This window comes from Pangasianodon hypophthalmus, chromosome 15, assembly GCF_027358585.1.
Source record: "Pangasianodon hypophthalmus isolate fPanHyp1 chromosome 15, fPanHyp1.pri, whole genome shotgun sequence".
NCBI classification, from domain to species: domain Eukaryota; kingdom Metazoa; phylum Chordata; class Actinopteri; order Siluriformes; family Pangasiidae; genus Pangasianodon; species Pangasianodon hypophthalmus.
Genome location: NC_069724.1, coordinates 19,353,350 through 19,369,663, shown reverse-complemented (window position 1 = coordinate 19,369,663; position 16,314 = coordinate 19,353,350). Strand labels below are relative to the sequence as shown.

General features: G+C 38.4%; 2 protein-coding genes across 3 annotated transcripts in view; both read right to left on the bottom strand.

Moving 5' to 3' along the window:
• ric1 (RIC1 homolog, RAB6A GEF complex partner 1) overlaps positions 1-10,862 on the bottom strand; it is a 54,769-nt gene extending 43,907 nt beyond the window's left edge. For both annotated transcript variants that reach the window (XM_026928849.3, XM_053240126.1), the window contains exons 1-2: positions 10,298-10,862; positions 1,323-1,430 (exon numbers count right to left, since the gene is read on the bottom strand). In XM_026928849.3, the coding sequence (XP_026784650.1) occupies positions 1,323-1,430; positions 10,298-10,438 (249 nt within the window). In that variant the 5' untranslated portion in view covers positions 10,439-10,862. The remainder of the gene's footprint in view (positions 1-1,322; positions 1,431-10,297) is intronic.
• Positions 10,863-11,315: 453 nt separating this feature from the next.
• On the bottom strand, positions 11,316-15,829 carry LOC113535628 (UPF0729 protein C18orf32 homolog). The gene is made up of 3 exons (XM_026929074.3): positions 15,686-15,829; positions 11,892-12,088; positions 11,316-11,687 (listed from the first exon to the last, which is right to left on the bottom strand). The coding sequence occupies exons 2-3, from the start codon at positions 12,066-12,068 to the stop codon at positions 11,613-11,615; spliced, it is 252 nt and encodes an 83-aa protein (XP_026784875.2). The 5' UTR covers positions 12,069-12,088; positions 15,686-15,829; the 3' UTR covers positions 11,316-11,612.
• Between the last annotated feature and the right edge of the window lie 485 nt (positions 15,830-16,314).

Sequence of the window (16,314 nt, the reverse complement as noted above, 5' to 3'; positions counted from 1 at the left end):
AATTAGATTGAACAGATGCTAGACAACATTTCCAATATCAGAAATATAAAGGGATGTGTAAATGGTGACTATGCTGAGCAAAAGACAGTACAGTGAAGCATAATAACAGCGATATAGCTAATGCTAGCAATAGTGCCTTTACGTGTGATGAGATCACACCATAGCCAAAATTTTATCCCTATCCCAAAGGGATTAAGCTTACATGGAGTCCTGGGGTAATTTCCTATTTTACATGTGCTCCTCTGTGACTTTATTTCTGTCTATATCGGTCATGTCAGTGTTTTTCTCCTTCCTCCTCTCAGAAAATTACAGGCTGAATTTCCTACTCAGCAGTCATCCGATAATTTGAGTCCGGATACACGTCCGTCATTTTCTATGCAGATGTCACCTCACGTTTGGGGGGAGGGGCGGGGAGACGTTCTTCTGCTGCTACTTGCCGTATTCAGCATCAGTGACCCTCCCCCAGACATCAAACACTTCCAAGATGCAAAATGAAAAATGGAAGCTTCTCATATACTTTGTGAGTGTTTCACTGTATTTTCAAATTTTCTCTGGAACTTCGGTTTGCCTCAAACTGAAATAAGAGCCAGCTCTACTTTCTCTACTTCAGTGCCTCTTTGACTGCTTGGACGCCATGTTGTGAATGAAGCTTGATTATATGACTGCGTGATGAAAACATTATATTATGTTACAATTAAATTATATTTTATATTAACCTTATAAAATATTATATTATTGCTGTCTGGATGAGAGAGTTTTATCACTGAGGAGACATGTATATATATATATATATATATATATATATATATATATATATATATATATATATATATATATATATATATATATATATTAGATGTCTCCCTGATAAATGAATCCAATCCCAAGAGGACTTGCGCCTAAATAAAAAAAATTCCTCATCAGGGATTCATGTATTCGCTCATTTCCCTCATAACTAGCTTTTCATACATTTGAGTTAAAATATGTTAGTTGTCACACTTAAGCCTAGTTCACTCAAGCATAATATTGGATTCGTCTTGCTAAAAAAAACGTATGATCTGACCAGCCGTGGAAAGAGCTGACTGAAATTTCAAATGGAAAAACTCCACTTCGCTGTGCATCACTATACTCACTCATCTCCTCCTCATTTTAATAATCCCCAGCGAAAATAAACGGGAGTAAACGTTCATTCACGGGGGCAGCCAAGAATGTATAAACGTCTGACACAGACCCAAAGTTGAGATATGGATACAGACGGAGATTACACACAGAGGTACGGCTAGACTGAAGCTGAAAGATGAAGTGATTTGAGTACCACTTACCGCCACCGCTATCATGGAGTCGTCTGGCTTCCATTCGGCCTGCTGGTAGAAACCAAACTGAGCAGCTGCCTTCTCCGATTCGATATAACTCACGATCAGAACGCTGGGCTAAAGAGAGAGAAAGAGAAAGAAGAAGAAGGATGTAATATTCAACTATTCAACCAAGCAATGTACCAGCTTTCGCAAGGACTACCTGAATAATTTCCTATTAACTGAGTGTTAGAAAAGGAGGACATTTACATAATTATCTCCCTATAACTTATTTTTTTTGCTCGGTATACTAGGAGAAGGAGAGATGAAAAAAAATACAGCAATACTTAAAAATATTTCTAGGACACATATTACGCATCACGATATATAGATATGCCATCAACCTGGCAGCAAAATCGTAGTTTAAAAAATGAGTCTCTTTTTAATGTCTACAAAAATAAATGATTCAACACTGAAAAGAACGAAAATGTTTTGACAATTTTAAAGATTCAAAAGTTTCAGAAACTAACATCTAATCAGCTGCTTTCAATCAATCTAATTGTAACCTATTTAGATAAAAAAATTCATAAATAAATACGTTTTATAAAAAGAGATCACGATACCTCCGAATTGTGCATTCTGACAAAAGAAATGAAAAAGTTCTGGAAATTGTTAACGCAACTGAACTGATTAAGATCAGAAACCACATGAACAGTACACAAGCATTGTTTCTGTAATTGTTAAAAAGCGTCGCTGGGTATGAGCTGTCACGATATTCATCACACACAATATTATTAACACTGATTCTTCACATGATCATCACAGCCTGAGAGGTCCATTCAGGAAGACACTCTGTAGGGCACTTACAAAAGTTTCTTATTTTATTTTAAACAAATCAGATGGAACATCACTGGTCTTTCTCAGAGAGAGCAAAAACCCATGATTCATTTCATGTCCATAAAAAGCTTAAAAAAAACGTGGCTAAAGATAATCCTGGCCACACTATTTTAAAAAATTCAACAGTGTGAACCATGATATAAAGGTTATCTTGATATAAAAACGTATCAGCTCATAACCTGGCTGTGAAGGTGTCTCGTAGCACGGGGGTCACGTATCACCTTATAGCATAACTGCATGTTGTTTTTCACTTATACAGTATATCGTTCATCTTATGTCACTACACAAGATCCTGCCTGGTTTACAAACTTTAAACCAGACTACACAGTTTAGTAATGTATGCATGTCACATTACACATACACGCTGTATAAAACAAACATAAAACCCACAGAATAAAACAACAAAAAAGTCAGATTCTCTGGTGACAAACTTACAGCAAACCATTCAGCATTCTTTTATTTTTATTTATTTATTTCTAAATCATACACGTGTGACACTTTTATGGAGGTTTAGGAGTTGATCATGTCCATACGGTATCAATTTCATGCCATCAAACTTTCTCATAGTTTTATTTGCTGCAGCTGACTGCATTTAAAACCTTTTTTGTCAATGAGTGTTTTACTCTGTCGTTCTGGTGCAATCTATCAGCTTATCAATCAAACCATTTGCTTGGGCTTGTTCGAGGATTTTATTTTTTTTGGCAAGGGCAGTGAAAGTGTTCTCACTGAACCACTTCCTAACTGATGGGCGTATAAACACTACAGGGGCTAAACCCAGGAGCTTCCTCAATCAGAGTAGTACAGCTTGAACATTTCCACAGAACTGTTTTTCAGAAACTGCTCCAACGAGTTTTAGAAATTTGGTAAAGGTCCCAGATTCGTTTCAAGAAGTGTTTATCATTAAAAACAAATAAATTAAATCAAGGCAGTACACTAGGATTTTAAAACACTTCTTTTCATGCCCCAAAGCAGCCCTTCCTTATGAGATGTTAGTCCGGCCCACTTTATGTAAAACCCATGTTCCTAAATGTCGGGTCCTGAGACCTGGATCTGTGAAGCATAGCTACAGCGACTTCATTGGTGCACCTCTCAATCCGCCGTTTTCAAATTTATTATTGAGCTCTTATTGCTATTAGCCTGTCTGATTGGTGAGTTGAACGGAATCCAAACCTCAATAACTCAAAAACAAGTTGACAAATAACGTCAACCTGAATCTAATAATTTTGTGTTCTGTGAATGCAAAGTTCAGAATTAAAAATCTATACAACTCCAACAAATAGTTAATATATTACTGTAAACATCCACCATGCTAATGTATAAATATCTGAATTATAATTAAGCAATATATCGCACTCGCAGTCATGCAGTTATACTGAATATTGGCACGGCTGTGATTCGGGTGCAGGGAATCACAGCCGTGCTGATATTCAGCACAACCACACGACTGAGAGCGTGATATCGCTTTTACGCAACAGTTTTCAGTACGAAATGAATATCAGTTAAGTGACATTGCAAACACAACACGGTTTTCATTTCAAACACAACACAAAAAAATAAATAAATAAATAAGGTTTATTTTCGTTCAGCAAACAGAAACAGTTCTTGAAGAAGCCACAGTCACTGAAAGCCTGTCGGCTAGCTAGCTCACAATGATTTGTACATTCCTGCAACTGTTTCAGTGGGAATGTTGCCAGAAGTGGAATTTTATTTGGAGAACACAGATAAGTGTTTTGGAGCAAGGTTGTAAATGTTTAGACAGGTTGACAGATTTTAGAGGGGTGATGAGAGCACACAAAAGAGTGTTTAGAAAGGGAATAGTATGCAGGAAAGTAAACAAACGTCCCATATTTGCTCCTAACTAGCAGTTTGTTTACGGGGGTGAGACCTGGACACAAATTCATCAAGTACAGGTTGAGGCCCGGGGATGGCATACTGCTGGAGAGAAAGAAAGAAAGAGTGAGGTCAAGTGGATTGGATAACATTAAGGAAAGATTAATGCAGGAACAGTTCAGGAGGTGAGAAAGAGTTCTGATCCAGGAACTGTTCAGGACAAACGAAAGAGCAAGTGTTTGTAAAGGATCTATTTAGCAGCAAAGCCCGAGGAACCGGCTCGGGAGCAGCTCGGCAGCAGGGCCCGAGTAACCGACTCGGGAGCAGCTCGGCAGGATTAATAAACAGCACTGTTCCAGAATCATTTCAGCGGGAGAGACAGCGTGTGGATCCAGAGTTAGTTCAACAGGAGAGGGAGAGAGAGAGAGAGACAGACAGACAGGAACATTTTGGCATGAAAAAAAGAGGACTGATCCAGAATCTGTTTAGCTGGTGAGATCCCGTGTGGATCCAGGAGTGGTTCAGCAGGAGCGAGAGGGTACTGGTCCAGGATCAGTTCAGCGGAAGCGAAAGACAGCGCACCGACAGAGCACGGAGAGAGAGATAAAACCTTCCCAGTCTATGCCGTCAGCAGTAACAGAACCACACTTTTTCCCTGGAGCATAATCATAATGAGGAAGTATGAATAGCAGTAACTACCAACCTGAAGAGGACTAGCATGTCACAAAAGAACCCACACTGTCATCATCAGCCTAAACTTACAGCACTCTCAGTATAATATGTGCACAACACTTCTTAATTCCCAACCGGAAGACAACACTAGCAGGGATGTGTGTGAATAACTTTACATGATTAGCGCTGTAATGCAGCTGAAATGTATTTCTGCACACAACCTGTTTGCGGAAACTTGTTTTACTGATTTTATGACTATATTTCCTAACATTTGGTTTTGATGACACAATCTATTATAACAATTATTTTGCTAATCTAAACTAATAAGCCAGCTAGCACAAAAGGAAATAGATTCTTTAATAAACTAATAAAATACCATGCTATCAGGTAACCATAGCAACCACAATCCCCGGCTCAGCATCCTTTTCCCTTCTAAAATGTTCTCCACCTGGAAGCATCCTGAATCACACTGTGCACCGGAAGCTGAACCTCTCCTGTGTGGACTGCAGAAAACGATGGGCAGAGCGTGATACGTGGAGAGACATTACAGAAAAAAGATTTACAGAAAACAAAATATGGAGCTTGAATTTGGGTCTGTTTGATGGAACGCAGAATATGAGAAATCAAGAAAGGAGAACAATGTTCCCATGTGTGGAATAAAACAGAGTATGTAATCATGCACGTATGCACTCAGGAATGCTTTGGAGGGGCATAGAAATTCTTTTTGTGGACTTCCTGTTCCTCTCCCTAACTGGCCAATCAGGAACAACAAAGGAGGGTAGAAAAAGGAAGTGCGCTTAGGTATTTCCTGTGGGACTTGAGTCAAGAAAATAGGACTGGTATTCTTTTCTCAGACCATCCGAGACATTTACTAACTTAAAAGGAAAGGTTTCCTGGGAAAATATGCAGAAGACTACCATTATTTCAAAACACATCCAGTGTGTACAAAGTACAGCAGTTAAATATGGAAAAGGTTCCATGCCAGAGCAAAAAGCAAATCACATGTGAAACGCAATACACACACCAGGCAAGACGCAGAATTTCTTTGCCTAGAAAATCCTGATACAAAACACTGGAGACATGAATTTAGCTTTTCTGAAGCATGTTTATTTAATAATCCAATAGCGCAGCCATCTGAAGGTAGTTACAGTAAACTGCAGTATATACACACACTCTACCTCGACTGGCTTGACCGCGGGCTGAAATGCAGGTTAAAAATCAATGCCTGAGTGCTGAACTCGATGTAAGTCACACTCGCGTGTAAAAACGTTTCAGAAGCACGTCGTGTATTGCCCTGGCAGTGGCGTAACCAGAAATTAATTTCTTACAGATATTATAAAGCCTGATCTCTGATCCTGATTTCCTCTTACAACATAATATACTCATATTGCAGTGGTTCGACTTTTGGTCATTACAAAATAAATGTATTAAAACGTAATATTTTCTGTGTGTCAAGATCATCTGGTGAAGCCTGAATCGGGATACGTCTCGCATCACAGCTTTAGTGTATCATCTCATGCCTAATGCACACTTTATAGCTTTTCATTCAGGACAACATGCCAGACTGAAAAACAAAGCCTCACTGCATTGCTCACACTGCATCACATTATCCTTCACATTTAACGAACAATCAGCAGAGAATTTTTAAGCATTAAATTCTGGATTTGTGCCAAATGTGAATAAAATTAACCTTTAAAAACAATCGACTGCACTCTGTTTAAGACAGGAAATCAATCACAGCATTGAAAGACTGAAATACAATACAAACAATGTATTGTTAACAAATACAGTACAAAGCAATGCTTTTGATTTGACATGCAGAAAAACTTTACAGACTGAAAAGCAATTTCTCTTGATCTCTCCAGTGGAAAAAAACCCCGCTGTGACGTCAGAAATGAACGTTCTACTGCATTCCAGTTTCATCCGCATGCTGCAGGTGTACCGCACTGAAATGCAATCACTGTCTGATCATAGCCCTAAGCCATTCTAAAGGATCTGGCAGCAACGTTTCTCAGAAGGCATCACTGTATATATAATGTGTTTTCAGACGAAATTGCAAAGCATCTAAGCTTTTACTCGCTAGCTGCTCATGTCTGGGTCAGCTATAAACAACCTGAGGTGACTTAGAGTAAACACATGACAAGAAACAAGAAAATGTTTCTATCAGTCACATTCGGTCATGTCTAGCGTGGAGCGGTTTAATAAGGATGGCTGGATGGGGAGCAGGATGTAGCATGCACTCGACACATAGCTGCAAAGTATTCAGTTCAGTAGCTCAGCTTGTTTAATGTTTACTGCTTTTCAGTAGATTGTCCTCTTTGTTGGTGTCAATCTTGCATGAGCTGACAAGTAACACAGCAGTTTGGGGGGAGGGGGTGGTGTGATACGGTACAACGTGCAAGGGGAGTCTCTCGAGGTCTCGCTTTTCACCCGGGTTTTCAGTAACTGTGTCAGTTTTTTTTGGGTAATGCGTCTGTAATACTGAGGAAACACAGAAGATAATTATAATCATCAGTGCCATAGATACTTAGGCTTCATCTCGTTCTACCACATCCGTATCCAGCATCTTTAAGAAAAAGTTACGTGCAAAACTTCCAACACAACTCTCCACAAAAAAGTGCTGAAATATTGATGCCTTGCTTTCAAATCGGACTTTCTCAAGTTACGACAATGTAATGACACCTCTCCCAGTCCTAACAGTACTGCGGTGCTGAAATAAAATTGCAGTTCAATTACCTGCTCTTTCGCTGTGGATACGAGCAGAAAAGCCTGAATGGTTCCTGATTAGGAACAGACAGCTTGTTACCGAAAAGTGCCGTCTGAGATCTAATCACGCCTGTAAGACAAGATTGCTCTGCTTCAGTGTCTCGGCTCCACAGTGGTGGCATGAGCTTCTGCCTTTCAGTTTAAACAAGCCCTTCTGCAATATTATATAAATGTATTCTTTAGGACTTTTTGTTCTAGTCAAAGACAAAAAAAAAGGGGAAAATTCAAAACCTCTGTAGCAGAGGAGCATTTGTCTCCAGTTTTTCTAGTTAGTAGTGCTTACTATTTCTCCAAGCCTGCAGCTGTTTGCACTTTTTACGTATAAGAGCTGCCAAAGGACTGGAAGTAAACAAAAGTAGTTGCTGTTTTTCTTGACATTTAGCAAATCCACTCCTCTTCCTGCTTTCTAAAGTGCAAAAAAATGTATTAACCTGAGAAAACCGATAAGAAAATCAACAGGGCAGTGTGAAACCGTAAATACCCTGCTTTACGATGGTGACTAAAGCAGAAAATGCATTAACCCTGCAATAGAATAGCCACTGCAAAAGCCCAAGCTAAGTGTAAAGCCTGGAAATCAGCCATGGATAGAGAGAGCCAAATGTTTAAAAAATATGTATATATATAACCTATTTAACAGCATACATCAAATGTGTAACGTTGGAAAAGTGTTAAGTTCGCGACTTCGGTTGAAAATCGTCCATATGGTAAAGTTCACAGCGTTTAAAATCAATAGTAGAACTGGGACACTTGTACGGAGTGGACAGTGAGAGAGAACTTTGGCCTTTTAACATCAGCACAGTGATAATAGTCACCATGATAAATAAAACAACAAGCTTTCTGGTGAGGTGTACGCTTCCCTGAGGAGTGCAGAAATGTCATGATGGAAAACCCCACATACAAGTTACAAATTAACATTAGTAGCGCTGAGAAGTTCAACCTAAACGTGTTAGTTATGATGAGTTCAAACTCCTAAATCATAAAAGCAACGATAGTTTCATGCCAACTCCTACATATAAACTTGGACTGGTTAGTATGATGTGACCCCCTACTACTTATGGGTTGCATAGACTAATTGGCTAATACTTTTTTTTTTTTGCTTTAACGGAATGTTATCACATTCATATCACTTTGTATAAAGTTTAGAAGTGTGCAGGATTTTTAATTTTACTCCCGCCTTTAAAACTAAATAAACTTGCAACGTCACTATCCGATCCCACTCAGCTAGTCGAGAGCCTGTAAGCTGGCATGTGGAGCCGATTCAGACTTGTTTTCAGAAGCTGTTAAAGCCAGAGTTGAACATAAAACACCCGAGTCATTATCAGACTGGAAAAATCTCCCAAACGCTGCTGTAGACACAAGATCCTCCATCCAAGAAAGGCTGGTCATGGAGCTATAAGAAGGGATCTGGTGACGGACAGGAGCTTCCACGCTGCGCAGCCTCAGTTTCAGAATCGATGATTTCAGCTCCGCCACGAGAGCATTTAAATATAAAACAAATATAACACAGACTTTTTTTTTTTTTTTTTTGCATTAACCGCACTAATATATATTTTTTAATGTTATAGCATGAGCATTGAAGCTGGAAATGTAATTTTGAAGTGTGATGTGTTCTTTGCTGTTGTTTAACTGCACTAATAAAACAACCTAAACAATATGATGATGTGAAACAGTTTTTGCTCTAACTATGGAAATGACAAGCAGTGGACTGCTTTTATTGAATTATTAGTTGACTAAGAAAAATTAATACTTGTACAACCCCAACTACAATGCTGACTGCCTCCACTGACAGGATGTGAGGATAGTATTTCATATGGATAAGAGGTTTATCATAGTAGGAACCAAATGCAAACTACATCAAAACATGGTTATGATTACTACATCTGTGGTACTACTGTTCTGCTGGCTTTTGTAGCACGGTCTGTGTGTGTGTATTTTTGCCACACTGCCAAGCCACAAACATTATCATATAACTCTTAAAATTAACATAACCTAAAATGTTTCGTAGTAAACATTAACTTATGAAATTTAAAAGTTAACCTATTAAAATCTTAACATTAACTTATAAATACTTAAAGCTACCATTAACAACATTATAAAGTTTTAAATTTCATAATATATAAAACTTCAAAGTTAACATTAACATAAAAAATTTAAGTAAACATTAATATTAAAAGGTTCAGGATCATTTTAAAAGTTTTTTTTTCTGCATATAACATTTTTAAAGTTTAGGACAGAAAGGTGTAAAAGCTTAAAGTTCATATTAACATGTACAATGTTAGCAACCAATTTTAAACTTCAAACACTTCAAAGTTTAAACTGCCGTTTTAACTTGAAAGTTAACGCTAATATAAAATCTTTAAGTTTAGGTTAAGATAAAACATTTTAAAAGTGAAAGTGAAACATGTTGAAGTGAACTGTAAGATGTTTTAAAGTGAACTTGGACATGTAAAAGTTAGCGTTACGTGCCACGGGAACTCCTGAACCCAGGTTAGCACTAGCAAGCTAACTCTCCCATAAAAGAGCCAAAGTTATTAGTTTCTCAGCCAGATTAACTCAAAACCCACAGTATAAAAACGATATATTTTGAGTTTAAATGTTAGATAAATGAACCCCCGAGATATTTAGTGTTAGTGTATTTATATATAGTGGCGGTTTCTTGTTGTTGTGACGGGTGACTGGTGAATGTGAGGGGCGCTAGCAGGGCGAAGTGATCAGCTGGAGCGGATGACGCGGCAGCGCTCGGAGCCCTCAGAGTGCTCACCACAAAACACCCCTCACTCACCGCCTTCACACTTCTACAGCCAGCAGCAGCTCTGGCTTTTCTTTCAGCCTGCACTCACCCTGCTGAACCAGACGCTGAGCTGCGTGTCCGACAGCACGGCGAAGTAAAAGCGCTGCGAGCTGGGCTGGATGTGGAAGGGCTCCTCGGCGCTCTGCAGCGGGCACAGCAGCCTCCGCGGCCAGCCCGTCAGAAAATACATGGCGAACACAACTAATCCGTCCCGGCGTTTTAACCTGATCCACTCCCAGCGCTTTCCATCCACACGCAGGCTAATCCCCTTCAGGCTAGCTCTTTAGCTAGTTAGCCGGTTAGCATATTCGCTAGCAGTCCGTGTCACTCCATGCAGATGATCCGAGTTCATTATTAACCAGACGCTTTAACATGCAACTGTAGATATCTATATTCACATACAAGAGCTCCAGAACATTCAGAAGAGTTACTTTATCCAAGGGGAAAAAAACATTAATCCTTAACCCGACGCCATTTTAGCGTTTTTCACCAAGCAAGCAACGAAGCTAATGTAACGGGAGCGACGTTTGTTTTGAAGCGAAGTTCGGCGTCTGATTTCTCTCGCGCGACGTTCCAGAGACGCCATCTTTGGCCTTTTTATGGATCTCAAATCTGATTCGTTAATCCCAACGCGAGAAGGCGGGGCTAGAGTCCAAAGGTGGGCGGAGTTAATCGCCACGTCATTTCCTGCGCCAGCATCGAAAAATGGATCAAGGGCTCCATCTGGTGGTGAAAGCTACTTATAATTACAGATACAACGTAGAATTCTGATTGAGATATTATTATTTTTTTTTATTATTATTATTTTAAATTCGTTTCATTCTTTAACTCTAATTTACATTGTACTGTGATGTGTAAATACTTTGTGTGTACATATAAAGAGTGTGTGTGTGTGTGTTCCCTCCTCAAGTGTAGAGATCTGTGCATTGCAGTTTAAATTGCCCTCCTTCATTAATATAATATATAAAAAGCTCCTACATCTGAACTGTAAATCAGAATATAGATATGACACACAGAGAGAGAAAGAGAGAGAGAGACAGAACATGAGAGAGAGAGACTCCAAAAGCTGTGAAATGTAAATATTTATTTCTCTTTACAGACTAACTCCAAAACCATTCTGGAAACATATTAAATAGTCATCTGAATCTGGTCTGAAGTCTTCTGGGAATGAAGAGTAAGCAATGTAATAAGTCAATATATTAAATTAAATTATTATATTACAATTATTCTATGAAAGGAAAGTCTAAATGAGACTGAATTAAGCTTGTGTAACAATGTCAGATGTTGACAGCATGATTTAGGGTCAAAGTATCTACAGCATGTTGCATAAAACATGACACACGTTCACGCAGGTGTGTATAGCGTCAGTCCTTCTTTTTGTCCGACACCGCTGTCGTGCCGTTAGCGGTACACACGTTTGCATTTCCGTTGCATTCGGTCTGCAGAAGGAAACAGGAAATAACACACCTTAGATGTGATGTTATTAAAGTTTCACATCACAACAGTTAGATGCAGAGTTCAGTCTGCCATTACTTTCATGGTCTAGTGAATGAAACTGAGACTGGCTTGTCTGAGAATGACACAGGCGTAGTGGCTGTATTTTAACACAGTAACAACACAGTGCATGTTGAATATGACTTTACCTTGCTTGGTTGGTTTGTTTGGTTGGCCTTTGTGTCGTTTGTTCCCGTCTCCTGCACCGCCTTTTTGGTCCAGAACCGGCTGATGAATGGAGAGATGAGCGGATAGACGATGGGCTCCAGGAAGCGTTTGTAAACCCACAGGAGGATGGGGATGACGATGCAGGGGATACAAACCATGACTACAGCTCAAATTCACACTGAAGGAAAAAAAAATACAGGTGGTTATAAGCCTTTATTAAGTGGTGGCTACTTTAACTTTGTAGCTTCAGTGAAAAATGAAGGAAATTAAAATGATTTCTTTAATCGCAGAGCTATAATTAGAGGACCTTCATCATGTCATCTGCCATGGAAAACACATATTATAGTACAGTGAGTTGTACACTCCTGGGCAAAAAGGTCAAAATGGCAAATATTAAGATTTTAATGGTCTTAACAACAAATCATTGGTCAGAAAATTGGCAAGAATTAAACAAATGCATTCCTGAGATCTCCTGTGCCACCATTTACTCATTGATTTTTGCCAAGCTGTTTGGGGAAAAGCTACGAACAGGGAAATTCACTTATATAGTCTTCATGTACGCAAAGGTAAAATCATGATAACATTAAAATGTTTGATGTAACAAGCCACACCTGATGCAGCCCATCACGGGCCTGATAACAAGCTCATAAATGGAACCAGGATTGATAGAGCACGGAGAGATCTACAGAATTCTTGTTTAATTCTTGCTAATTTCCTGACTGTTGATTTGTTCTTAAGACCATTAATCGATTACTATTTTGCCATTTTGCAATTGGCCCATTTTTTTTTTCCCAGTAGTGTAGAATTAGTTCAAGGTTATGTAATAATCTTAAGAAACAGTGTAACAAACAATCATGAGCACACGTTACGTCATGACCTCGATTTTGTGTCATGTGACCAGATTACACTACAACGTGTGCAAAAAATACTATAAAAACCCTGCGCTATATAATATATAATATATATATATAATAATACGTTAATAATAACGTGATGGAACATTCCTGCTTTGTAATTTATCATATATATGTATACATATATATATATATACACTATATTACCAAAAGTATTCGGTCACCTGCCTTGACTCACATATGAACTTAAGTGCCATCCCATTCCTAACCCATAGGGTTCAATATGATGTCAGTCCACCTTTTGCAGCTATTACAGCTTCAACTCTTCTGGGAAGGCTGTCCACAAGGTTGAGGAGTGTGTTTATAGGAATTTTTGACCATTCTTCCAATAGCGCATTGGTGAGGTCACACACTGATGTTGGTCGAGAAGGCTTGGCTCTCAGTCTCCGCTCTAATTCATCCCAAAGGTGTTCTTTCGGGTTCAGGTCAGGACTCTGTGCAGGCCAGTCAAGTTCATCCACACCAGACTCTGTCATCCATGTCTTTATGGACCTTGCTTTGTGCTCTGGTGCACAGTCATGTTGGAAGAGGAAGGGGCCCGCTCCAAACTGTTCCCACAAGGTTGGGAGCATGGAATTGTCCAAAATGTTTTGGTATCCTGAAGAATTCAAAGTTCCTTTTACTGGAACTAAGGGGCCAAGCCCAACTCCTGAAAAACAACCCCACACCATAATTCCTCCTCCACCAAATTTCACACTCGGCACAATGCAGTCCGAAATGTACCGTTCTCCTGGCAACCTCCAAACCCAGACTCGTCCATCAGATTGCCAGATGGAAAAGCGTGATTCAGAACGCGTCTCCACTGCTCTAGAGTCCAGTGGCGGCGTGCTTTACACCACTGCATCCGACGCTTTGCATTGCACTTGGTGATGTGTGGCTTGGATGCAGCTGCTCGGCCATGGAAACCCATTCCATGAAGCTCTCTGCGTACTGTACTTGGGCTAATCTGAAGGTCACGTGAAGTTTGGAGCTCTGTAGCAATTGACTGTGAAGAAAGTCGACGACCTCTTTGCACTATGTGCTTCAGCATCCGCTGACCCCTCTCCGTCAGTTTACGTGGCCTACCACTTCGTGGCTGAGTTGCTGTTGTTCCCAAACTCTTCCATTTTGTTATGATAAAGCTGACAGTTGACTGTGGAATATTTAGGAGCGAGGAAATTTCACGACTGGATTTGTTGCACAGGTGGCATCCTATGACAGTTCCACGCTGGAATTCACTGAGCTCCTGAGAGCGGCCCATTCTTTCACATATGTTTGTAAAAACAGTCTGCATGCCTAAGTGCTTGATTTTATACACCTGTGGCCAGGCCAAGTGATTAGGACACCTGATTCTGATCATTTGGATGGGTGACCGAATACTTTTGGTAATATAGTGTATATAAAATGTGATATGATAACTTGTTAAATTATGCGATATGTGGAACAATAATGCTATAAGTGTGTAAAATCAATTTAAATTATATTTATATATTTAAAAACTGACATGACATAACCAACGTACATGTTTCATGCTCTTTTGAGGAAAAGAAAGCATTTTCTGCTATCTGCGTTGCCCTACAACTTTGACTTTCCATAGATTTTTGAAGTATTAAAATCATTCAGTTATTCCAAGCCCTTGCAATATGTGTGTGTGTGTATATATATATATATATATATACACACACACACACACACATACAAAGGCTGCATAATATATCGAAATTATTGAAACATTGTTAATGTAAATATCGTGATATTTACAAGGCCTTGCTTTCTTTTCCTCAAAAGAACATGAAACATGTATGTTGGTTATGTCATTTTCAGTTTTTAAATAAATAAATATAATTTTAATTGATTTTACACACTTATAGAATAATCATACTGCTTATTGCATAATTTTTTAACAAGTTATCACATCACATTTTTCTTCAATATCTTGCAGCCCTAATATATATATATATATATATATATATATATATATATATATATATATAGTATATATATACACATACATATATACATACACACACACACACACACACACAAGTAGGCTTTTTGTCTCAGCCTCAATAAAAATTTAAAAAGCATCTTAAACATATTTCTTGATCTTGCCATTTAATATACTTTTCCATTTAATCTCATTTTCATATTTTCCAGCTTATTTTATTTATTATTGTTATTTGATCTATCTGTCTTAACACTGTTTCTGACTGTTTATCTTTTTTCCATTCCATTTTCTATGTTGTTTTAATTATTCTTATTATCTGTCTTTTTATTCTCAGCATTTGAATCTTTCTTGGTTTCATATTGTTATGGATTTTTCTTTTCTTTTTTTAAGCACTTTGAGCTGCATTTAATGTATGAAATGTGTACTATAAATAAAGTTTATAAATAAAGTCATTTTCATTATTTACATTATTTATGTCCTTGTTCATGTCACTGCTGGAAGAAAGCATGCTGCATTTGAATCTTTTAACATTATTTTTTAGATATTTTGTGTTATTTTATAGTTAAATATGTTAAATATGATGAAACACTGCTGATGTTGAACACATTTCTGGAACATTCTGACTCTGGGCTTCAGTCATAACGCGCGCGCGCCTCAAGTCCTTATTTACAATAAACCAACAGTAAACAATTACTCATACATTCCTCTTTCATATCCATTAAGAGTATAAAAGGTCTAAAGGCAGCTTCTCAACAAGATACTCGTTTGTCACCAAGCTGTTAAATATCTGCGCACGTCTGGCTGTGTAAGTCTGCTTATGCAACCCAGGATTAGCCACGAAGCTAAAACACACACCGCTCTGTCACCCGTCTGAGTACAAACAACCTGAACCCGGTCAAACACAGCCAACAGAACCCCAGCTTCTTCAACTCACCGATAATTTCTTTCTTTTTATCGTTTTTATCTCTCTATATATATTTTGGTCAGCGCTGTTTATCTCGCTCTGATATTGCTGACGCTTCTTCCGCTTCCGCTTCCTCTTCTTCGTCTTTGTTTTTTTTTATGGCGGTTTGCAAACAGCGTTTGGTGCATTTCCGCCCCCTACTGGCTTGGAGTGTGGAGTATTAATTTAAAAACAAAACAAGAAAAGGAAAAAAACTATAGTCTAAATCCTACTATACAACTTTGTTTCATTAAGATAAGTTAAGAGAGCTTTGTACACTTTTGAGGAATTATTTAGCAGATATTGAATACACATATTTTTAATATCTATTGACTTTAATCCTTCTATTAACTGAAATCTTTCTCTGTTATTTGCAACACACTCTAACAGCACATTCTCAATATTTTTTTTTTTCAGACACACCACATTTATTGCAGCAATCAGATTCAGCTTTTTGCTGACGCTGATGAATTACTTAGTGGAAAACAAACGAGTGAAAAAAAAACCTCTGTAATAAACCCATCAGCGCCACCCAGCGGACTGGAGGACACGTGACCCTTCAGAGTCAAGAAAGGTTTAATTAAGTAATAATTAGTTGTTGTTTTTTTCTAATGAAATAC